Source organism: Pseudonaja textilis, chromosome 2 (genome assembly GCF_049901715.1).
Source record: "Pseudonaja textilis isolate UNSWEBS1 chromosome 2, rPseTex1.2, whole genome shotgun sequence".
Lineage (NCBI taxonomy): Eukaryota > Metazoa > Chordata > Lepidosauria > Squamata > Elapidae > Pseudonaja > Pseudonaja textilis.
Genome location: NC_141991.1, coordinates 100,157,175 through 100,182,745, shown reverse-complemented (window position 1 = coordinate 100,182,745; position 25,571 = coordinate 100,157,175). Strand labels below are relative to the sequence as shown.

The 25,571-nt window shown below is 36.4% G+C and overlaps 1 protein-coding gene across 12 annotated transcripts; it reads right to left on the bottom strand.

Moving 5' to 3' along the window:
* Positions 1 to 802: 802 nt before the first annotated feature.
* NDEL1 (nudE neurodevelopment protein 1 like 1) lies at positions 803 to 21,117 on the bottom strand. 12 transcript variants are annotated; one of them, XR_003373680.2, is made up of 11 exons: positions 20,977 to 21,113; positions 13,454 to 13,551; positions 12,208 to 12,361; positions 11,608 to 11,756; positions 10,755 to 10,891; positions 10,164 to 10,337; positions 9,285 to 9,376; positions 8,245 to 8,396; positions 5,742 to 5,874; positions 5,370 to 5,394; positions 803 to 1,955 (listed from the first exon to the last, which is right to left on the bottom strand). XR_003373680.2 is itself a non-coding variant. In XM_087924707.1 (10 exons), the coding sequence occupies exons 2-9, from the start codon at positions 13,537 to 13,539 to the stop codon at positions 5,775 to 5,777; spliced, it is 1,044 nt and encodes a 347-aa protein (XP_087780833.1). In that variant the 5' UTR covers positions 13,540 to 13,551; positions 20,977 to 21,113; the 3' UTR covers positions 803 to 1,955; positions 5,742 to 5,774. The 12 variants fall into 12 exon arrangements, 9 of the variants coding, with proteins under 9 accessions (XP_087780833.1, XP_026551988.1, XP_087780834.1 ...); XR_003373681.2 differs by lacking the exon at positions 20,977 to 21,113 and adding an exon at positions 20,335 to 20,739; XR_015741776.1 differs by lacking the exon at positions 803 to 1,955 and adding an exon at positions 3,457 to 3,624.
* Positions 21,118 to 25,571: the final 4,454 nt, after the last annotated feature.

Here is a 25,571-nt window from a genome sequence, read left to right as displayed (position 1 = left end):
TAGTAATTTTGTATTATAAAAATGTATACAATTTGTCAAATTTTAATATGAAGCCCATATTTTGATCATCTTTTGCAAGTTAGTCCATTTGAGGTACCTTAGTTGAAAATATTTTGCCCTATGGTGGACCATTTTAACCAGTTAAAAGTTATAGGAAAGAGTTTTAGTAGTATATAGATGAGGGCTGTCAAAACTCGCAGTCCGGATGTGTCACGCACTGATCATGCTCACACCCAGTTTAGCGAAGGGGAAAAAAGTTGTAATGTGTCATGTGACATCCCTGATATATTTTTCCAGGAAGCACTTATCAGAGTAGAATAAAGTAAATGTCTGAACAGTCACAGCAGTGAAAACAGTGGAAACAGTAAAACAGTATGACTGGTCCTGAAATCACTTTCTACTTAATACAGCAGAGTGATATAAGTGCCAAAACATGAAGCACAAATATTAGCTCTAAAATTGCAGCTCTCTAGTTAAGGTAAGGACAATTAATTTTCTCCTGACCAACCTTTTTTTTTTTTCAACATGACAAGTATGATGCAGCTTTTTTCTGCCTATTTAGCTGGCACTAAATCACTTCCGCAGCCAGTCATATCTGGAGAAAACTTTTCATTTTTTTTTTACATTGTGAAGAGCATGTATCAACAATACATAAATAAATACATGTGGATATCCAGTGCCCCACTGTTTGTAACTTTCATCAGGATAATGACACAAATTAGGTATTTGTGTATGTGTAGGTACAATACAAAATTTCAAGAATCAAAATACTAGACCACAAACAAAGCAAAGGAGAAGCATCTTTTCTGAAAAGCAAATATGTCCACATTAAAAGATCTTTATTTTAGGACCATCTCTCTTGTGAAACCACAGGATGGTAGTCACCACATAAAGTTGACATACTGTCCTAGGGGAAACATGCCTCAGATGTCTTAATAAATAAAGTTAGAAAGCCCAAGTTATATACAAATATCTTAGGCAAATATGTTTACAAATCTATGTACAATAAAACAAATGTAAACAGTTAATGCAGCAAAGGGAACACAAGAAAGGGATGACAAAATTCAAGCTATGGGTAGCAATGTGCCCCTAGTCTTTCCTGGCTTTAATTCCTTTCTCATTTCTTTGCTTTTGGGCAATTGTCACCAAGCAGCTAAAGTCCAATCCACAGTTTTCTTGAAATAAAAATAGGAAAGGCCAACTTGGTAGGATAAAACTGACTGCGAAGGAATTGCTGAACTGAGGGTATGTCTCCATTTTAGAAAAGAACAACTTTGGCATAACTGCATAAGGTATTATGCTCCATAGGGAGATGCCACATCTAAATACTCTCCATGACCCACGACCCAGATCTTTGGCGGGTGCTACTAGGTGCCAAGACCCATCACAGAAACTTGTTAAAAATTCATTCCAAATCCCTCCACTGGCCAGAGGATTTCTAAAACTTCCCTTGAAAATGTATTGACTTAGGCAGAAATAAAAAAAAAAAAAAAAAGGGGGGGGGAGAGCAGGGATCCTGTGTACAATGCAAAAGACATAGGATACCCAGCATCAAAGCAGTCCCTAGCTAGCCAACATACAAAACAGAGGTGGTGGAAAAAAGAAAGTAATTTGGGCAAGTGCAACTCCTGTGAGAGAGACATCAGTGGTGACCATTTTAAGAATGTCCACGATGGAAATAGAAGAAAATAGACTGTATTAACAAGGAGTGCTCTGTATGTGCTTGGTTTTCTGGGCAGTTTCTGCGTTCTGCAACACCCACTCAGCTCCAGCAGGGGGTGCCAATAGAAAACTATCACAAGCAGCTTTTTTTCTTATTCCTTCAAGAACAAAACCCAAGTCCCATCATAGCTTTGCAATCCATTCATACGCTCAGAGGAAGCATGCCAGGTGCAGATGATGGTCTGGATGCTCCTAAACCTGGTGGTGGGCCTTGGTCAAACCCGTTGACTGCCCTACAAGACAAATAAGAAAACAAATATGTTAACAAGTAGCACTGACAAATTATACTTCCTCTCTAACAAGATTACGTTAGTCCTATGAAGACAGCAAAGAAAACTAACTCCCAGAACTCAAAAACCAAAACCATCCATATATGGCAAGTTCTCTAGAGAGATAACTACAGTAAAGGATAACACTCCACACAAATGAAAAGCCATTAAAAAAACAACAATGTCAATGTTCGGGGCTGCTTTACTGTGAACATGTGAGATACATAAATCCTTGGCTCATCAGGAAATACTGCTGTCTGGTCATCTAGTCACAACCGAAATAGGCTAACTTGTTTTAGTATGTTTAGCATTTTCCTTAGAAACCTTGGCCTCCTATTAGCCAAACCAGCTGTTTTCCATTGCTTTGTCAATATTCAGTTTGCTAAAGATGATACAGAAATGTGACACAGTCCCAAAGCTAGCCTACCTTGTGACAACCTTTTTTACTCCAATTCAGGCTGACAATATTAAAAGAATATTTAAAAAGACTAGTGGAGTACTAAGATGCTCATAATTGACCCTTTACAAAGTTGTAGATCAAAGCTATGATTGAAGGATTGCAGAGTAAGTAAAATGGTTTACTTGATACAAAAACTACTTTGGATATATACAGTTGCAGCAAGCTATGCTAAGGAAGATGGATTGAAACCTTTGGAAAAAAAATTGTGGGGTTATGAAAAAGTATTACATTTTCTAACCCTTATATATTTCAAACAAATCAGCATAACTGCCTTTTGTCTAATTTTTTATTCTTTCTTTTCAGAATGACTAATTTTTAAACTGTATTTTCAAGAACAGAAACAAAGATGTGAGATTTTATCTGGAAAATGAATTCCAAAGTTCCAGCATGATTATATTATGAAGTTCCAGGATCCCAGTCTGACCTATTTCAAACAACAAATAGTTTGTGTAATTCTTCTGCATCTGGTATTATTTTTAGGTCTGAGATTTCAAATTTTAAAATGCATTGCACAACTATGTAACAAAAAGATAAATGTATCACTGAAATGAGACTCTAAATTCTGACAAAAAACATTTTCTCAGTAACATTATATTAATTGGACCCTACCTATTCTCATCAAGATTGCAGCTAGAAACTATATCTCAAGTAAGGAAATTCATAAAATAAGGTTGGATTGGAATTAAAACTATTATTGGTCAGTTGTTCATCAGCTCTAATTCACCTACTATAAATAATCAAATCTAGCAAGTAATAATAATGAAATCCAAGAGCAGCTGAGTTTTCCCAGAACAAGCTAAATGACAGTGATACAACTCTTGAAGATTTTTTTATTTTATTTTGCTGGTACTCTAAAGTTATCCTGAGAAAGGTAGAAAGATCCATTCTTACTATTAAACATTGAGGAAACCATACTGTTAAGCAATACAAATTGCCAAGAACTGAAACACAAACAAAAAAGAAAGAAACGAACTGAAATAAAAAACTACAATTGAAAACACCTACCAATATACACTTAATACTGTAGATTCCATACCAATCAATTTATGGCAGGCAACAATGCTAATAAAGACTGCTAGCAACACAAGGTATGGTATCAGAAAAACAGACAGAACAAATGATCCCTCAGATCTCCGATTTATTCAGTGGAAATTATGGTCATTTGGGGGAAAACTGAAAAGAAATCCTTATGAATAATTTGATTCTAGAATGAATGAAATGTTTTAAAGATTTGGTCATGCCTTATACTCTTCTACTGCTATAATTTAGTAACCTATTAAAAAAAATGTGCTGCAAGCAGTTAAATATCTCTCAAAAGTTTGTTTAGATGCCTATATTGTTTGCAACTAGTGACAAAGCAAAGTATATTAGAAGTACAAATTAAATCAAGAAACAAGCAAAACATGCAAAGGCAAAAAAACCAATGTTTTACTTAAATGCCCATTCAATTCCAACTTCTGCAATAATTAATTACACGAGCTTTCCACATGCTAGTCAGTTACTTATACCCTAGTTAACTTGCAGCTTGACTATGGCAATTATGTGTCTATATGGGGCCACCCTTGAAGACCACTTGGAAGTTTCAACTGCTGCAGAATCCAGTGGTTTGGGCAGGGAAGGACATGCCTCAGTATGCCCATATGTGATCCTTGGTCCACAAAGAGCACCATTATGCTTCTGGGAGTGATTCAAGCTGCTGTTATGATCTATAAGGCCCCACATGGCCTAGGGCCTGTTTTACCTGAGGGACTGCCTATCTTCTGTGGATGATGAGAGCTGATAAGGTTGACAAGATTCAGATCCCTTCAATTAAACAGTGTTACATATTGGGACCCAGGAAGTGTCCCTTCTGTGTTGTAGGATCTGACCTCCGAAGTGAAATTCTGCTGGTAGCATTCCAGAACGCCTTAAAGGCCTACTTGTTCTCCCAGGCCTTGGGTTAGAGCAGCTGGGGCCCTGTCAGATGTTTGTATGGGTGGATACTGTTGGCTGGGCTTGCCATTTTGTTCTTTTATTTTTCCTTGTACTTATCTTTTATTTATTTATCTTATACATTCTGTCTGTTTAATTTTATTTGCAACTTGCCCAGTGTTAGTCTGGAGTTAGGTTGTGCTTAAATTGAATGAATAAATAAATGATCGTAACTATACAATTCAATGCTAGCATAAAATAATAATCTTATTCATGGCTGAGCCTTCAACTAACATTTTCTTTTGAAGAAAATTTTGAATCAGCTTGTAAAAGGAATTATTCTTTGTGGTATGTTCACCATTCAATTACTGTTACCTCATGGTGCTGATTTTTTGGAAAATTTCTTGGTAGCACTGATTGTATAAAAGAGATGGTTTCAGATCAAGTAATAAAATATTTTATCATAAAATCTTGGTTTCTCTTTTAAATTTCATTTTTGTCTTATTTCATCAAGAAGGCGGAAGAGAAACAAGCCTATATTTAAAAACAATGAATCAGTAGTTCACTATTCAGTTTATGATATATTTGTAGCAATTATCTGAACTCTATATAAATTTATATGACATTTGTCCAGCTTAAGCACTAATGTATATGAATTATGTGGATTTATAGGAAGTGAATTTTTTCCAAGTTTAAAATGTGTAAGAAGCATTTATTTTGCAACAGAATTTCCACTTTTGAAGAAGCAAATTTTATGCCTTCCAAATTTTTATATCATATACAGTTCAACTGAATATATACCTTGTGTTCCATTCAAGTAACATGCATAGAAAGGATCAAGACAAAGGTAGAACTTATTACTCAAACTCATAAATATTAGAAAATTAAATGCAAAGAGAGGCTATTAGACTAATAATGTCAATTCTAAATCCATTATGGACAATACACATAAACAATAATCTCCAAGCATAAAGACAAGCTCATCACACCAAACCAGGTACAATTACCCATGAAATACGTAGGGAATCTGACCTAAACATATGGGGGAGATAGAAAAATAGTTTAAAAGGTATATTTTTGTCCTTTTACTCTTTTTACAACAAGCAAGCTCATTGTATCTCAGCTACCATCCATTAATTAATTCAAACATGCACCTCAAGTTCCTCCTCAATTTTCTTAGTTCCAAGCCTCAACAGCTCTGTCATCAACTTCAATAAACTTCCTATGCAAAGTGTATTCTCCTTGTAACTCTGACATCAGCTTAGTACACGTCTTATCATGCTGAATTAGCTAACATGTAACTATAGAAAGCCAACAGAGAATTCAAAGCAAATAACACAATAGCAGCAAAGGCTGCAATACAGCAATGAGCAAATTACCTCAGTCAGTCCCACCACCCAACTATAGGCCATTCATAAGGCAGCAGCAGCAGCAGATTGGGTTGGGTCCACAAGCAAACGTGGCTGTTTCAGGATCCAGCGACAATTGGGGGCAGGGAGAACACTACAGGGGCTATAGAGAGAAAGAAAGAAAAGGAAGGAGGAGAAGAACGGGCATGCCTGTTGTAAGAAGTTCAGCCCGAGGCAGTGATTTTCATCCATTCATACTTGGATGCTCAAATTTATGAACATGTTCTGGGCTGGGAGTGGAGGCAGCAGGTAAGACAGGCAGTAAGTGAAAGCAGCACAGGAAGAGCTACATGATACACAATACCAGGACATTTCAACACTAACCAAAAGCAGAAGCAGTACAAAGAAATGGCTGTTGATGCTTCCAGATCACTTAAATAACAAGATGTTTACAACATTCAGTTGCTGCTGTTTTAACTTTAAATCTATTTAAATAATCTCTGCTTACCATATGAGATTTGTTTAAGAGGGAACTGCAATTATCTACTGCAATGTACAATATATTTCTTTTACTCTAAATGTGTGCTGACTATTGATAAGCACAAACTTCTCATATAGAACATCAAGAGTGAATAAGAAAAGGGACTGACTACTGACAGATTGAAAAATGTTTAGTGGCTGCAGAAATACATGCTTCAAGTTAAGGGAGAGGTTTTCCAAAGGGCACAGAGAGATCTAGAAGAAGCTGGACTAATCAACATTGTAGAAAGTATAAGAGTCATGAAAATAAATAGATCTTTATGCAGAATGAAGGGGAAAGATGATTAAAGAAAGAGGCTGCAGCAAAAGAACAATATGAAATACACATATGTTTTGAATGCTTCTGATGCATTGATTGCCGCTTGTATAATTTTGATGAAAAAAAATCAATCCAGCAAACAGATTTTAGAAGTCACTGATAAGAGTGAGCTTTTCCTAGCTTATAATTCACTTATGTTGATATCATGGTTCAAGGGGAAAAAACCCTTTTTGTTATTAATTTTGTGCTTCAAATTCAAGATTGGAAACTCTGCTAGTCTGAATTGCTGGACTTGGAATTGACTTTAACAGTAATTGTATGAATAAATCATTTCTATCCTACCCATGTGCAAATAGCCAAGACATATCCTTGTTCTGCAAGGATATTTGGCCAGGCATAAAAAGAGCCTACAGAAACGTCTCTCCAAATTCTTCCTTATAATATTTTGAAGAGCTCAATTTTTAATATGGATTTATTATTCATCAGTCCTAGGTAAGTATTCGTGCCAATGTTACTGCTTTTATGGAGTCTGTGAGGTACTACCTTTAAAAGAAAGTAACTTTCTTGGCTGATTCTTAGTCTAGTCTTTAGTCAGACGTAAAGTACTTCTTTCAGCTTTAAACTCTCTATATTATTACCCCAGGTAATTTTAAATAGCAACTTAGGTCTTTAAGATGTACTGAAATCCACAATTTGAAGAATAGTTGTGAGGAGTAGGATCAATCTGAGCCATATTTGCAGTACCATCAAAACTGAAGCTCCCTTGAAAAATAATTGAGAGAATGGAATCTCTCATCCAATATGCATTTTATTCCCTTCACTCCATCATTTGCTTGTTCTATTGCTATGTTTAACACTATTCCTAAACAGTATTTATAAGATATCAATACTGCTTCCAGTTATCCCTAATTATTTGGATGGCTATAGTTGGAATCATCCAAAGTTACATTTTTTTCCAATAAGCTTATATCAGAAATACTGATCCTGATGTAAGAAAAAAAAGAAAAGAATAAAGAAATATAGGAAACCGTCAATTCAAATAAAGAAAGTGACACAGCCACAAAATCTTTTAAATCTTGTGGCTAATTCTTGGGTAGATAAAAACAGTATTCTACAATTTCAATGAACAGCAGTTGAGACTTCAGCGTTCTTCACTTTTAAATATTACTTATATTTGGAAGCCAAAAGTATAGTGTAAGTCAAGCAATTCTGATTTCTTTTTTGAATAAGATGACTCCTATTGTTAGGAACATTTCTCCCATTCATAAAAATGTTCAGAATCAAAATATGAAGTTGTTGTGGGCTCTCTTGTCATCTTTCTTGCAATACAGTCAAATGGAAGGTATATAAATTCCAATTTTTCATTCCTTAAGGAAAAGGTGTAGCAAGCAAAGTTTCAGTCTATGCTAAAATAAAGATAGTCAGTTTGATGCAGTAGCCTGATGTCTTATAAGGCTAAAAACTGGGAGACCATGTGTTGTAGTCCTGCTTTAGGCAAAAGGCCAACTGGGTAACTTTGGGCCAGTCATTCACTCTCAGTCCTAAGAAGGAGTCAATTGCAAATCATGAGTGTAAATCTTGTTAGGAAAACTGCAGGGACTAGTCACTATAGTCACAAGGAGTCAGAATTTATTTGAATAAAAAAGAAAAAAAGAAAGATGTTTATGAATCAAAGAGTGGGGAAAACCTTATGCAAAATAACTCTCTAAAACCTCATGAAAAAACAAAACTTACGCTTTGTCATAAAATGTTGTGTGTCCTGGATGACAGAACTTCATGCCATTGCTGTTGATCATACTGCTGTTTAAGTTTCCTGCAACATATGATTTACGTGATGCCTGGTCCTTTGCAAAGTTCCTACAAGCAGCTAATTTGGATTCTAAAGCCTGAGAAGGAATGAAAAAAACAGAATGTATTATCAGTCTGGGTGAAAGATTAGTGAAAGTTAAATTATTAGGAACCACATCACAATGAAAAGTATAAAGAATCACATGGGGCAAAATTATTTGCAAAGAAATACAAGTGCTCTTAACATCCATTTTTGGTTAAGAACTGAGTTTAAAAATATGCTCATTAATTGAAACTGGCTTTCAAATATTTTTCCACACAGAAATTATCTAAAACAGCAACCAGTTATTTACTGTTTCACTATCTTTAGTAGTGGAAATTGCAACTTGCATACTTTAAGAAAACATTAAAAATGATAATAGCCAGTTCAAGACGTATTTGTACAAATATCTGCAGTACAGGAATTGGGAATGAAATGTTGAAAATATATGTACTTCTTTATTGATTGTAAGCTATGAGATTTGTAAAATTTCACGCACTGTGTACTTATTGTTCATCTTTTAAGACAGCCATGAACTTAAAAAAAAGAATTCGTAAAAGCTAAGATTCAAGATGCTGAATTCTATAAATAATATTAATCTTCCTAGGCTAGATTTTATTGTCCTTTCTCCCTACATGAAACTACAGAGTTGTTGATCTAGCAGGACATGCTTGATTCCCAGGCCAGTTCTTTCCAAATAAACATATGTAACCCCTCCTTCCTTTGCATATACAAATTTTCTGCTTCATGTAGTCATTCAAACTGTGCAAATAGCACAATTCTAAATTTCTCTAAAATAAGCCCCAATGAGTTCAATTCTCCTTAGTATCATAATAGTAGAGAAACATTTGATTTCAATGCATATGAGGAATTGCACTGTTTATCACATAGATAGCATCTAGAAACAGCCATAGCAAGATAGCATGATGCAGAGCATAGTTCTTACCCCCACTTTTCTTAGAAGATCACCTACAATGTTGAGAGCTGATATTCGGGCAGACGGAGTAAGGGGGCTAGTACCAAAGCCATTGGGAATAGCTGCAACAAACCCACAAACACAACAGAATAATCACATAATTACAATGTCCAAAACTTAAAGCATTTACAACAATAACTAAAGGAACAAAGAGCAACCCCACACCAAGATCCTTTATGTTTCAATGAGTAAGTGTAGTAGCAATATATTCTGTCTGAAGTTTGATGGCCAGGAATAAAACAATGCTATATATAAAACTGATTTACATAAAATCTTATTTTCCTAAAACCACTTCCCACATTTTCCTCTAAGGCTGAACATATATATTACCCAGTAATGCAAGGATAAAAATACAGGTAGTTCTTGACTTATGACTGTATATTTAATGACAGTTCAAAGTTACAAGGGCCTTGGAAAAAATGAATTGCAATCAGTATTCACACTTACAACTGTGAAATTATCTTGTGTTCATGTAATCACAATTTGGGCACTTAACAACTGGCTCACATTCAGGACCATTTGCAGCATCCTATGGTCACATGATCACAATTTGCCACATTGTAAGGGTGGGCCTCTCTGGGCTTTTTTGTCACCAAATTCTTACTGCTCATGTTCTAAATTCCTAACCTATATTGCTCTTAGATAGGTCAGATTTTATAGCTGAAAAGGGAAAAAGTTATAGATAAAATAGATTTATTTCCTTATGTTATTCAAATGTTGTTCTTTGACCCAATATTCTGAGAACAAAAAAACTGCTATATATGGGGATATAAATAATTAAACCTGGCTCAATTTCTACTTGGAATATAATCGTTCAGTATTTCAGAAAATATACATTATATATTCTACCTTTTGGAGAAGGAAAGCTGTTTTCACAGCTTTTCCCAACAGGTGTTGCTGGCAGTGACAGTGAAGCTTGGACGGCTGAATCCATCTTTTCACAATCCAGGGTTGGGGAACTAGGAGCAGATTTCCTAGTTACTTCTTGTTGTCTTTCTCGTACTGCTAATTCTTGCCTTAAATCTGTAAATTTTAAGAAAAAAATTAGCAAACTTGTGTATTTTAGCTATGAGTATAAAAACCCTTCCCCTCTCCCCGGTCAATTCATTCTACTATTCTGTTCATTCCTGAGACACTGCCTCACAAAAGGTCAACAACACCAAATTGGAGGCCTGTAGTTGCTTGATTTGATTTCACAGATTAAGCAGGGATGAGGATGGATTGATCTCAGGATCTGATGTCAAATAAGCCTAAATGAATGTGTCAAACAGATATATGCTTGTTTGATACAGTTCATGAAATAGCCATAAAAATATGAATACATTAGTTTGAACTTTGTGCTTCAGAACTAGAAAATTATCTTGCAACTTTCTTATAACCTAGAAAATCAGAGTTCACCATTATTACAACATTAATTAGCAGCTATATATTAAGTAGTACCTCTAGCTTCATCTTTCAGTCTTTGCACAGAAACTAGCAGAGATTCCTTGTCATCTAGTTCGCTTTCCAAAAAAGCATTTCTCTCTATGGCTTGATTCAGCCTTTGTTCAAAATCTTCCAAAGAAACTATTGTGGCCCTAGAAATAAAAAAAATAAACTCTTTGGTAGACATTTAACTGTGGGAGATAATGAAACATCAAGAAACAAAGGATTCAATATCTGCCAAAGACAGAAAATTACTAAACAAAATATAAGTCATCCCAGGAGTTAGTTGGGTCGATAAAGATAACGCAGAACAAGATGGCAGCTCTGCATGCCACTAATAAGTATACAGTGAACTTTAAAAAAATTAAGCCATTATCTTACTTAATAGTCTTATTCTCAGTATATATCAAATACACACATATATACCTACTTGCGAGATACTTTTAGATAGGAAAGTAGTCAAAGCCTTGGTACATATAAAATCTGCTCCCATAGTTTAAAAAACTAACCCAATTGACTAGTTTTCTTACATAATGTTCTGAATATTAGTTAGGAGAAAGTACTCCAATATCATCCATAAACATTGCTGTCTACTCAATAATTAAGCTTTGTTAAATAAAAAACTATGTAGTAAAATTTGAATAAAGATCAAAGGAAAATGATGCTTGTTTTTTTTAATATTCATGGTTTTTTGAACATTTCAAAATTCAGTTTCAGAAGAAAGTGGTTTGGGGAGTCTGACAAACTTTCGTTTTAGTTGCAGAACTGTATCAATATCAAGTAACCATTTATAGCACCAAAGAAATAAAAACCTGAGCAATACATGTTTTCTTCAGTCAGATAACTGGCAATCACCAATATTACTTACCTTTTTGCACGTTCAAGATCGTCATTGGCTTGTTCTAGCTCCCTTACATATTTATGCAATTGGTCTTTAATTGCTCGAGTCTGGCTCAAATCATCTTCCAATAAAGACACTTGCTTATAATTTTGTGCATACTGGTGTTCAAGTTTTTCCTGAAAATATAGGACATGAAAAATTCTATACCTCTGAAATTAATCCAAGAAGTTTAAATACATTTCTATGCTATTGTCTGAATATAGCTATGCAGTGCTTTAGATCTCAAAGAAAAAAATTGCTCTGGAAGACTCAGGCTATAAACAATTATTGGACTTAGCATTAAATATTCATGTTAACAACAGTTAAACTGAAGAGGAAACAGTTAACTGAACCTCTTAAGGTTACAAGACAAGAACTAGGAAACTTCACTTCTTCAACAACCTGCTGATTTGAGTTGAAATTAGCAGACTTTCAATGTTATCAAAGACTGCAAAAATCCTAAAACAAGAGTGATATGCACTTAGATTGTGCATATCTAAGCGCATATCACTCGTTTTAGGATTTTGTTCTGTTCTACAGCAAAGAATCATACAACAGCAAAAGACATTTTTCCTTCCCAAGCTGTACCTTTAAGGTTTCCACTTCCTGTTTTAATCTTTGGTTGTCTGCTTGTAAATCTCGGTTTCTTTGTTCAGCCTGTACCAGTTGGGCCTCTAACTCTGCTTCCAGTTCTCTGCTGCCTTCCTGAAATTCTGCCAGCTCTTCATGGGCTTCTTGAAAACTATAATAGAAATAATAGTAGTGAATAGAATTTTTTTCCAGGAAGATGTTTTTATTATTAATACAGATATGAGGCTATTTAGTTGTAAAGCAGAAAAAATATTTTTGAGGGGACATAGGCACCCACACTGGACCTACTGGCACCTTCTTAATGAAGGTGCATCTTTTTTCGAACTTGCAAGGGAATAAAGACAATAGTGAGAGGGTGTAATCACCTTGTCACATTCTATTGGCATACTATATTTTTAATTCCAATGTACATTTTCAAGGCTGCTGGCAAGCCAGGAAAAGGCATAGTTCTTTATGGCAGTATCAACAGATGCTGCAAATGTATCCAAGTATCTATTAGACTTTGGATTCAATATTGCTACTTGTCAATATATTAAGCACTCCATTTCTCTATCAATTGCAACGATAGTACAGGTGTTAATTATGTTTTTTATTAAAGCTGATCAGAACTTTGCATATATAATTTTAGATATATACAATGTAAAATTAGTTCTTCGGAATGCCCTTTGCCATTTATCTAAGAAACTGCCACTACTGAAATTTTGTAAAGTCAGGTTAAAAGAGATAATTCTGAACAAATTAAATCCAAGCAGATTTTCCCAAGAGTGGCTGGAGAGGAACACACCTTGGATATTTAGTGGAAATCTATACTAGAAGATAGACACGGGGTGCTTTATAACGCTGATCCCCCCAGTTGCCTTTAAAATAGAAGCAAAGTCTCTAAGAATGGGTTTATAAAAAGTAGATAGCCTTGGATAGCCTTCCTTACTTCAATAAAAGCAGAACTTTTAGAAAAGAAAACCCCCATTAAGATAGACAAATGTCACAACAGTCTGAATTAGCAGTGTTTCAGAAGTGATAAAGGCCCCATTGTTTGCAAAAAGAGATTCCATATAGGGCAAGGTCACCTCCAATAGAGATTCTATTCATGTATCCTAGAGCGTTAAGTCTACTCAATTCAAGTATAATGCTATTTTTGAGATACTTGGCTTCTATTTGCAGGCTTCTGGATCACAAAGAGCACATTGTTAATGCATTCATATATCAGAATAAAACTCATAATAATCCAGTATCAGAATCATACCTTTGTTTATATTTTAAAGTCAGCTCTTTCCAGTATGCAGCTTCTTCCTCTGAAGTTGAAAACTGTGGAATTTTTTCACAATCCATGATAAGAATTACCTATAAAAAGGGACATGTTATTTAATTAATAAAATCATGAGATGTCCTTTTGGTCCCAGGTAAGCTCTCTTGTCAGTTTGTCAAAGCTATAAAGTAGATCTTCTATTCATGACCTCACAGGAATAATATGGTTATACTAATTTCCATCTCCAGAAATAATTAACAAGCAAATCCAACTTTCTTTTAATAACAGCCAGAAGTATTATATTTTTCTCATGCCCAGCCAAATTAAAACAAAAACTTTCTGGGTGCATGCATTGAAATATCTGAAAAAAATAAATCAGAACCACTGTATCTAAAGAGGGGTATCAATTATTTCCTCAGTTTCAATCATGCACCTATTAGTTTTACAAAAATGTTTACCAGACATTTCCTTTTACAAGACATATAGTATCAGCTAGAGAGATATTTAAACTAGGGGTGCTATGGGAGGGAGAGGCAGGGTTACAATCTATTGTGTGCTACAATTTTGAACCAAAAATTTCCTATTGCTAATGACCTTTTGAAAAAAAGAATAGGGGGTCATGTTCATAGATATCCCACACACTGATCTCACTTTCAAAGATATTAAGCAGCAGCTTATTCTTTTAATTTATTATAATTGTTCCATTGCCCTTCAATTATATACTCAGACCAGCTTGTAAAATAAATCAGTCAAATAATTAGTACATTACTAATTGCCTCTTTCCACAGAATTGTGCAGATCCCAAGGCTAGCTAAATGAATATTAGCAGTGGAATAAAAAGCCCAGATCTTATACTGTAATGCTAGTATTTGTTTTCCTAAACATTCTATCAATTTTTAACATAAACAAAAATACATTAGATTCACCATAAATTTTTAGAGAAGAATTACAGACTTCCTCAGATCTCACATCGTCATGAAAGCTAAAGATCTCAGCTAAAAAAGAACAGTGATTTCTGATAATCATAAGCTATTTCCCCTTCAGACAGAAAGCACTTTTCAATTCTGTGACCCACATTTTTTATTTAAGCAATGAAGGACAAACACTAGATACTTTATTGTACATGACTGAACAGTGGAAATGTCCAAACCCCTCCCCGAAAACAACCAAAAAAGGAAAGTTGAAACTGTAGCAAAAAAGCAGTATAGTTAGTAGCTTTTGAACTCAGTATAAGTAAATAGTTTTCAGGTAAACAGTGAAAAGAAGTAGTGAATGTTTGTGTTTTGCCATTTTCCTTCCAGTTACATATGCTGTACATGGTCTAAACAAATCAATATAAACTTCCTGAACTAGAACACAAATCTTGCTTTGAGAGGGCACAGAAGGTAAAACAGATATCAGGGAAAGTTCTAATTGTTGAGTAAAACCTTTGAACTTGATAAATCTTACCTCCTAATTAACATAGTAGTATCAGTGCTTCTTAGTCAAAGTGCTATTTAAAGCATTTTGCACATACTAAAAACAAACTACTGACAGCCTTCTAAACAGTGCTTCTAAATCACTACAGTACAGCTCTGCTTTTATCCCCAAGGTCTTTACTTGCATTTGCAATTTAAAGAAATAGTACCAAGGCAGTAACAACAGAAAAATCCAAAATACAATTAAGCAGCGCAACATTAATTTGCCTTCAGTAAAGTATCTAAAAGTGGGTTTGCACAGTATACTGAATAAAAACAAACAAACCACAATACAGGATATTATTTGAATCTAGATAAAGTCATTTGTCATATTTTAATATTTTTAGCTGTGGATTTTTGCTAAAATATTAAAATATTAGAAACTAATTGTTTTCATTCACTAAGGTATGGCTTAGCAAAAAATATAAACTCAATCACAGGGTCCGGAAATAACAGTTAAATGTTACACCCTAGAAATGAATATGACAATGAAATCTGAAACCATATTAACACTGCTTATGTTAAAAAGCCAAAAAAATATAATGGCTTGGATTAAAAATTCCAAACAAAATAGAGCTTTTTCGTATTATTTTTTAAAAGTAACATGAAACTGACAAGAAACCAAAGGGAATATATATTACGCTTTCTGAAACATAGTGAAATGAGTTTAGGGCAAAACAAAGAGAATAATCACTATCTGGATCCATTTAAAAGATTCATTCTACATGAGGGTGTAACAATAACAGTGGATGTTCATTAAAAGAAAAATGCAAATCTTGTAGAACCTAAAAGACCTATCAAAATAATTTATCTAAAGTTCACCCTTTAAATAACCACTTGCTACAACTGGGCAAAAAACAATCTTCAGCTAAAAATTGCTTGAGTTTTGCATGTCACAAAATAAGAATTCAAGTATCTAATATCTCCCCCCCTTCAAGTACATGTATCAAAGAATTATTAAATATTGTACATACAGTAAAGAATATAACTGATATACAAAATAAAAGCTATTACTATGTTTCATTCTCTACAGAGATTTCCTGTAGCATCAAACACAACTGAAAACGGAAATACTGAATATTCAAATATTATAGTGGTTTCACACTAAAAATATTTATTAAATTTCTACACTGCCCATCTCACCTCTGTAATTAATATTGACCAAGAACACCCACATATGTACCAGTAGTCTCTTAAGAACCTTTTAATTGTGTTAGTTTGTTGAATCTCTTATTTCTATTTATTATTTAAATAAAGTCTGGACCTAACACTGTTCCATAGCTAGCATGCGTACATTCTTTTGCATGGAAAATAGCTGCTGAAAAGCAGCCAAGTAGAAAAACTATTCTTGACTCAAAAACCTAACTTCCATTTACAAGAAATTAACCAATTTCTATACTATTTTTCATGCTCAGAATTAACACAGATAGTAATGTGCAGTTCGGTAGTATTCAAACAGAAGAGTCCATAATGTATTGGATTCTCACATAGCAATCCCAAAATATTCTAACACAGAAGTAACTACATAAGAGTATATGACTCTCCGCCCATTGTTTTCTAAACTTAAATCTCTCTTCTGAAAATGTATTTACTATGGGGGAAAAAATTACTTTAGTGCACAAAACAACAGGAAATCTATGCTGCATTGAATTAGGCCTTGATCTCCAAATATTATTTGGGTACAATATCCTCAGAATCTATGCAGTTGTAAATATTGGGGATTCATATTCTGCAGAAAAGAATTATCTCATGCACATTCCCAGATAGTGTTAATCTTACTGAGAGTCCTACAGTTTATCACATATCCCTATTGTTATTTTTGCAAGTCAAGTCTGATTCAATGATAATATTAACTCACTCAAATCAAATTAAGCAGGGATATATGTTATCTCCCCACCTACCTATGGGTCTTGTTCAGAGACAGAAAGATAATGTTTTACATGTATTCTAATGCTCCCTTTTTTATTTAGCTTCTTGGACAAATCTAACATTGCCTCTTTGTAATAGTTTGGAAGAAGAAAGCATTTTCCTTTTAGTGGACAGACATATTTGTTCATTCATCACTGCTAATAATCATTTACTAAATTACTTACTTTGTTATTTCATCTGGCTACAGAGGTAGTTGTACTTAAATACAGTGTTCTATTTTTACATGCTTACATAGGTCTTTGACTGAGTTAATCATCTGCTATTCCCAGTCCAAAAATCTTGATTTAGGAATTGGGGTAACATTAACATTAACTACCCTATGCTAAATCAGCAAATCATAGTCCTTATTTAATATGATTAAATTTGAAAATAAAAACATTTTTCTAATTTCAGTATTGATTTAAAGTCTACCTATGCTTAGTGATTACTAGAGCTACAATAGTAATAGCTAACAATACACTAATAAGAAAAGATGAAAGCAGAGGGTATATCTGTAACTGGCAAGAATAATGGCTAAATTGGATCTATTGATAAAGCCCAGTAAGAACATTGCCATTGTTGCAGACTTTTCTCTAAAAAGAAAATTCACATAAAAATTAAATGTACATGTATGGAATCCTTCATAATTTTCTTCTGAACTCCTCCCAGTGTGAGAAATGGAAAAAATATATCACCTTATGCTCTACTATAGTTAGGAAGTACCTAACAAATTTATAAAAACTCATTGATTTTATATATATATATATATAAACCAGTTAAAGCATGAAATGATTAAAAACTCACGAATGCATTAAAACATATCAAATGTACACTTAGTCTTAAACTATATGCTTCTATAATATTTATCTTTTAATAAGGAATATTATATCTTATATGGATTGTTTTATATAGGTGTTGTTTTATTTTATTGTATGCCACCTAGAGTTGCTTTTTATGAGATTTGATAAATACACATATCATATCATAAAACTGATTAAGTTTAGTTTTCTGTGAAAAAGAAGCAGAAGCAAAGTTTCTTACTGCCAAGTTAATCAAAACAATACAATCATGTTAATACATATCTTCTTAAAGGAACTAGAACTAGTAAGTCACCAGATACCAGTAAGTCACCTGGTTTATTAGATACAGCTCGTTATTCTACTTTACTACTATTCACAAACTACTATAATAGCCTAAAACACATAGTGAGAAACCATGGATTATAAATTGGTTGGGTTTGTACAAACCACAGAACCAAATGAAACTACATTATGACTGTATGGACCAGATTAATGTCAAGAGCATCTGATTATTATACTTCTGTTGTTTCCCTCCTTAACAAAATGGTAATGCTTAATATAATTAATCAAAGAAACACTGTGTCCATTTACAAATGTAGTGGTTGTATTCAAGGTTTCCATGGATGTAAGTAATACCAGCAAAACAGATTTTCTGTGAATGATGCAAGTTTAATTCATGTGACCTCAGATCTACAGAGGCTCATTCCCTCTTGAGTAAACATCAGAATGAGCCAGGCACTCTTCCCGGCTTGCTCTAATTATTTCCAAGCAGCAAGTTAAAGGAATGACCTCTGACATTTTAAAGTACATATTACAAAACCCTACACTTTTAAAAATATACCAGATCCTGAAATAGCTACCATAAACTACTACACAAACAACTAAAAGCTAAACATGTTCACACAGACTTTAAGAAACAAAAAGAACCAGTGGGGTGGCAATAAAAAGTAGATAAATACTCATTTAATGACTGAAGAAAGCTAGAGTATGGGTATGCTAAATAATGAGAATGTTTAGGTTAATTTAGTTTTGCTGATATATATTTTACATCATAAGCATTTCTCATAATCACCTTCCATCAACTCAGTATCGAACAATATTGTACCTGTCACTACTTCCTAAGCAATTGCAAATTGTTTCAGTGACTCAGGGGAATGTAAGTCTTCTGACATCAGCAGTATATTTGTGTATCTTAGCAACCAACTGACAGCAAAACACTTTTCCTTTTCCCAACATGACAGAATATTATGAGGATTCTAAATATCAACAAGTTGGTCCTAGAAAGCAATTTTTATTAGGCATCAGAAGCAATGGCACTTTAGATTTAAAGTGCCCACAAACTGCAAAATGACAATATGAATGCAATTTTATCAAATAAATACCACTATAATATATTGTGTCCCAACGTCTAATACAAGTATATAAATAGCATTTGCATGCTATCCTCATGTGCATTTCTTCATCTGCCCCTTGTGTCCCCTCCCCTGCAGATAGTCATGAAAAGATACAAACCTATTCTAATTTACATGTCATTTGTTTTCCCTTTTACTTGGGAGAGGAATATAAAGACATTGGAAGATACAAGTAAGAATGATGAAAATGGTATGCTCTGAATTCAATCAAATGTGATGGAAGCAGCCATGTTTGTTGCTCTCTGACCCAATCACATATAATGAACAATGAAAGTGAAATCCATATTTCAGAGCAAAAGACAGAAGAGCTCTGTGGAACAAAACCTAGATCTTTAGCGCTTGGGATTTAAAACAAAGTTATTGTTCTGGTATCTGTTACAAACACCAAAAGCACCTTCATAAACAAACAAATGAGGGTGTTCTCATTGTGTTTGATTCTAAAAATATAAAGTCAAAGTTTAAAACTGCAATAAAAAAGCATAAATAATATGACATGCTTTTTGTAGTCATGTCACCTTAACTGTAAAAAAAAAAAGAGCTTCTCCTTTCTGACAAAACTAACATGTTACTCACAGGAAAACCACATTCAAAATTAGTCATGCAAGCAGGCTTCAATACCGGAAGGAATTTAAGCCGCCTAAGATTTGATCCGCATAGATGAGAGCTACTACACAGGATGTGCCATAAAGCAGCTGATAACCCATCTGACCTGGCTCAAAGCTGAAATTAGCCATTCCAAGGAAGGAAAACATCAGAAGCAACGCTGGCCACGATGACTTTACAAATCAGACCCTGCCGCATCAGAGGTAGAACTGTTTCAACCAGATGAGTGGGGAAAGTGTGGTTTGAGCACCTGTAAGCCAGGGGCTGCTTCTTAAACCAACCCAGACATCCGGTTGGTATCTGTGGAAAGCAGAATGCTGATTTGCATGGCCTATTTCCAATTACATATATAAAATATGAAATAAGCATAAATAATATAACATGCTTTTTGTAGTCATGTCACCTTAACTGTAAAAAAAAAAAGAGCTAACTAACATGTTACTCATAGGAAAACCATACATATATTTCGTTAGATCCAAGGAGAAGCAAAAGACGAAGTGAAGAGAAAACCCATAATCTGCAACCGATACAGGACGGGTTTAAGGGAGCAAGCTGACTGTCAGGGAACCATGCCGACACGAAGAGAGAGGTAGCAGGATGCCTCGCCCAGGAGGTGGATAAGCAGCTTTCCAGACACCGTGAAGGGGGGGGGGGAGAAACCGGCTTAAGGACTAATGGAGGGGAGGGGGGAAACAGACCTGGGCCCTGAGGCGAGTCACGGGGACAACGGCCGGAAATCTTCAGCATTAACAAGAGACCTAGAGGGCGGATTATGCAGCTCTTGAAGAAGGGCAGATCCGGAGAAGACGCCGAAAAGTGTCCCTTCACCGGGAGGCGCAGGCCGAGAGGTTGTTGAGGGGTGGGGTGTCCGAAAGAACCCGGAGACAACGACCCTCTTCCGAAAAGACCTACAATCCCTTGCCGTTTTCCTCACCCGCCCAAACGACCACAGAGCGGTGGGGTGGGGAGAAAAGTAACGCGTCTTCCTCGCTCCTTCGGGGAGGGGAGAGGGAGCCCGGCCCGGCCCGCCGCTCCTTTACGCGCTGAGTGACACGCACAGTCCTCAGCCAGTCGCCGCCGCTCAAGAACTCCTGCTCTGGCTAATAGGAAAACCAGCCGACGGGCGAAATCTGCCCCGTTGTCAGCTCGCAGCCAATCGGCGTGAGGGAGTTGAAGCGGCCGAACTCGTGGGCTTGCGTTGGGGAGGGGAGGGGAGGGGGGGAGTCACTTGGTCCTTATAGTACCTCGTCTCCCTCGAGCTAGGAACGCACTGGGCGCGTGCATGGAGCGACGCCATGCCCCCCCACCCACCCCGGAATAATCCTCGCGCTCTTCCTTACCCGTCCCGTGTGTTCCGTCACGGCTGCTCCTGCTGCTCCCGCCGCCAACGTAGCCACATCGCCTTACTCGCTGACACAGCTCCGAACCCTGCCTCATCCGGGCATTCACCGGCAAAAAACGAAAAAAAACAAAAACACGTCACAGAGAGGGCGAGGCCACAACGGAGACGAGAACAGCCCCCTTTAAAGGCGGGGCGGCGCTGAGTGACACCCGCCGCGTGTTGTTTGCGCAGCGGTTTCGCCTCTCGCGAGATGCTTTTCGGCGGACTGTTTTGGAGAGGCTTATTCGTCGTCGGTGGGCTGATATTTGGGAAGAAGCGAAATATGAATTAATGGGCTTTTATTCTGAATAAGCATGCAAAATGTGGTTTCTCGTTGTGCCTGTTTGCCCTTCAAAAAGCACGCGTTCAACTACAGTTTTTTGATAGATTTTGTAATGAGAAAAAGTTAAGGACGCAATGAAAGTGTTACTTTAGCAATAGTTACTTTAGCAATAGTATTTCTATACCGCTTCACAGTGCTCTAAGCGGTTTACAGAATCAACATATTGCCCCCAGCAAATCTGGGTCCCCATTTTACAGACCTCGGAAGGATGGAAGGCTGAGGCAACCTTGAGCCCGTGACATGTTTGTAAAGAAAGCCAGACTTGGCATTTCGTCCAGTGACTTTTATGAGGACTGGCCATAAGTCACTTTTTTCCAATGCTGTTTCAGTGCTTTCAATGCAGTGGTGGTATTCAGCAGGTTCTGACCAGTTCTGGAGAACCGGTAGCGGAAATTTTTGACTAGTTCAGGGACCCAGCAAATACCCCCTATGACTGGCCCCATTCCCATCTATACTCTGCCTCCCATTAAGTCCCAACTGATTGGCTGGGTCTTCTTTTGTTGCCCTGCACAGGAGAACAGAGCTGGAAAGCAGGTTAGTGGGGTGGAGAGGGAATGGGATTTTGAAGTATCCTTCCCCTGCCATGCCCACCAAGCCACATCATGCCCACCAAGCCATAGCCATGAAACGTGGTGTAAAAATTTTAAATACCACTACTGTTTGAATGGTTGCTAAATGGATGATTATAAGTTGAGGATACAACAGTTTGTTTAGTGACCATTACAACAGCACTGAAAAAAGTGACTTATGACTATTTTTCACACTTATGACCATTGCAGTGTCCCCATAGTTAATGTGATTTACGTTCAGATGCTTGACAACTGACTCATGACGGTTGCAGTTTCCCGAAGTCATAGGATTCTCCTTTTGCAACCTTCTAATGAGCAAAGTCAATGGGGAAGCTGGGTTCACTTAACAGCCTTGCTTTTAACTTAAAACAGCTGCAGTGGTTCACTTAACAAATGTGGCAAGAAAAGTCATAAAACGGGGCAAAACTCAACACATTTCTCATTTAGCAACATAAATTTTGGGCTCGGTTGTGGTCGTAAGTCGAAGGCTACCTGTAGTTGTATCAGGTTCTTAGTGATGGCGCCTAGATATTTTTTTAAACTCTTAAGCTTGGTCCTTGGTTGTTTTTCAGATGTGTGTAAACAGCGTTTATGTTTGAGGATGTCTTGCAATGAATACTCGGCACTTTTATTGTGTGTATTAAATAACACAGGACGAAGCATGCATAGCTATAAGTCTCATGTCTCTGATTTTTCTAAAGAGCAATGGCCCCTTAAAATGTCACATTATTTTGAATTAGCTATATGTCAAGATAATGCTTTCCCATGTAGGTCTGAGAATTCTCTCCAAAGTGAAAGGAGTCTGCATCATGAGTAGAGAGCAGTGACTATAGAAAAAAAAAGGGCGGGGGGAGGGGATCAAGCTTATCTGTGTGGGAGAGCTGATTTGTTCACAGGAAGTGAAGACCGGAAGGAGTACAGGAAACAGACTAAGAAAGTATTTTGTAAGTGTGTCTATCTCCAGAGTTCTTGAATGCAGCAAAGTGTTCCTGTGAGTGAGATAAAGTGCTATGCTATGCATATCCAAAATAAAAGAAATCAAGAAATGGCATTTGTTGAAATACAATGGCTGACAAGCTGGATTTGGGGACTTAATGCTAATTCAGTTCTTTATGGATGGGTGTTGGGGGTTATGTGTCATTTTACCACAATCTTCCACAGCACAAGGTTCAGTCCACCGGAAGTGATTGATGGACCCAATGGGTTTCCAAAGAGACCTTGAGATTTTCCCCAAAGATTTGATGGATGTTCAGCCAAACCTAAGTTATCATCTGGAATGGGCAGGTGACTTAGCAAGAGTGGGATAAATTGGCTAAATTTTGGGAGAATTAAGACAATACTTTTGAATGCAAGACCTACTATCTTTTCTTCCATTATCATTAGTTTTAGTTTACTTTTTACTTTTATTGTCATTGCACCTTGTACAACGAAATCAAACACCATCTTCAGTGCACATCCTGACCATGACCATGAAAATAAACACAAACACACATCCTTCACCCTCTACACATTGAACCGGAAACCCTCGACACCACACCAACAGTGCACTATACAACAGAATTCAAAAGAGCTACTGCCCTGAGATAGAAGCTGTTTTTCAGCCTATTTGTCCTTGTTTTTATTATTCTGTACTGTCTGCCAGATGGTAATAGTTCAAAAAAGGGTTCCCAGGATGAGATGGATCTTTGAGAATGTTTTGAATTTTCTTAAGGCAGCGGAAGCTGTAAAGCTCTCCAAAGAGGGGAGAGGGCAACCAATGATCTTATGGGCAATGACATTAACCCTCTGGAGTGCTTTCCTATCTGCCACTGTGCAATTGGTAAACCATACAGAGGTACAATAAGTTATGATACTCTTTATGGTGCAGCGGTAGAAGGTCACCAGCAGTTTTTCATTCAGTTGTTGTTTTCTGAGAAGTCTCAAGTAGTATAATCTCTGCTGGGCCCTTTTGACCAGGCTGCAATGTGGGCACCCCAGGTCAGGTTCTCTTTTAGGGTAACACCCAGAAACTTAAAACTGGCCACTTGCTCCACTTGGTCTCCACTGATAAGCAAGGGCTGGATTGTTCCTAATATTGTTAGATCCATACCGTGTTTCTCATATAATAAGGCCGGGTCTTATTTTTTTTTGAGCCCCGAAAAAATGGCTAGGCCGTCTTTTCGGGAGTGACTTAATTCCCCCACCCTTGCATCTTTGGGCAGGTGGGCGGTGACGGCTTGGATGTTGACCTCGGCGTTGGTGGGGCACTTTGTATCAGGGTCAACGCAGGCAGTACCATATCCGGGTGTGCAACAAAAGTACTTCCTAACGGCAAGCCCCCCCCACCATTTCCCCCCCATTTCGCATGTTTTAATATAGGCCTTAATTTGGGGGAGGGGCTTAATTTCATTTCATGCTTATAAAACATGCTGGGACTTCTTATTGGGGGAGGCCGTATTGTTGGAGAAGCAGGGTAGTTTTATTTGATTTTTATTGCACAAATGTGGCTCCTGTTTGTCAATTGCAACATTTTCCTCTTTGGCCTTTCTTTATTGGCATGTAATCCTACTGTCTACTCTAATCCTTTTCACTGTGCAGCTGTTCAAAGAGTGTTTGCCATAGAATGAAGATTTCCAGAATGGATGGGCAGAATCTCTGCTCAATTGCAAAGAGCTAATATTTCCCAATTTTGTAGAGGTAGTCCTCAATTTAGTGACAGTTTGAAGTTACAATAAAATAGAAAAAAATGACTTATGACAACCGTGTTACTAACTTAACAGCTAGAATGATTCACTTAAATTGTGGCAAGAAAGATCATGAAATAGGGCAAAATTCACTTAACAACTGTCTCACGTAGCAATAGAAATTTTGGGCTCAATTGTTGTCGTAAGTTGAGGATTACCTGTAGTTTCCTTCAGTAATCACTGCTGCTTCATGCCTTAAAATGTCCAGAATTATTGTGCGACACAGTAAATTGAGTAAATATAAGAATTCCTTTGAGGAAAAATGCTGGAGGCTGCATGTCTTCGAAGACATTGCACTGCAAAATACTCCCCCCCCCCAGGTATACATGTAGCATATATGTTCTCTCTTCTTTCTCAAAAACACATTTTCTCCCAAATATAAACTCCACACAGTGTACACTTTGTTTTCCCATAATTATATATTTCATTCTGATCGATCCCACAAGCACATAAATGATTCACGTTCTCTTTACATCTTTATACACATGTTTTTGCATAAATTCCATTCATACAGGCCTCCATTTAATTTGTTTTATTCAGACCTTATCTGGCATAATGGGTTTTCTTTCCATTCTTGAATCAAAAGAAAAGTATGCTGGTATGAAAGGTATTGTCTCTACAACCTGTCTTTACCTCCCTCTGGCAATGTGGCCACTCAGCATTATTGTCTGAATATCCTGCACTGTAATGCAATGTGGGACAGTAATTGGCAGAATACCTGTTTTTTTTCTTCCTCCCACACATCATTGTCTACCATCAAGTAAACAACCTACAGTTGTTCTCCTGAACCTGTTTTTGGATAGGACTGGTGACTCCAAGGACTTGCTGCCATAACCATCTAGAATATTTTCTGTGGAAATGCAGCTTTCAGGATCAATATACATTTCTTTTATCCAAGACAAGCCTGATCAGCTTGACT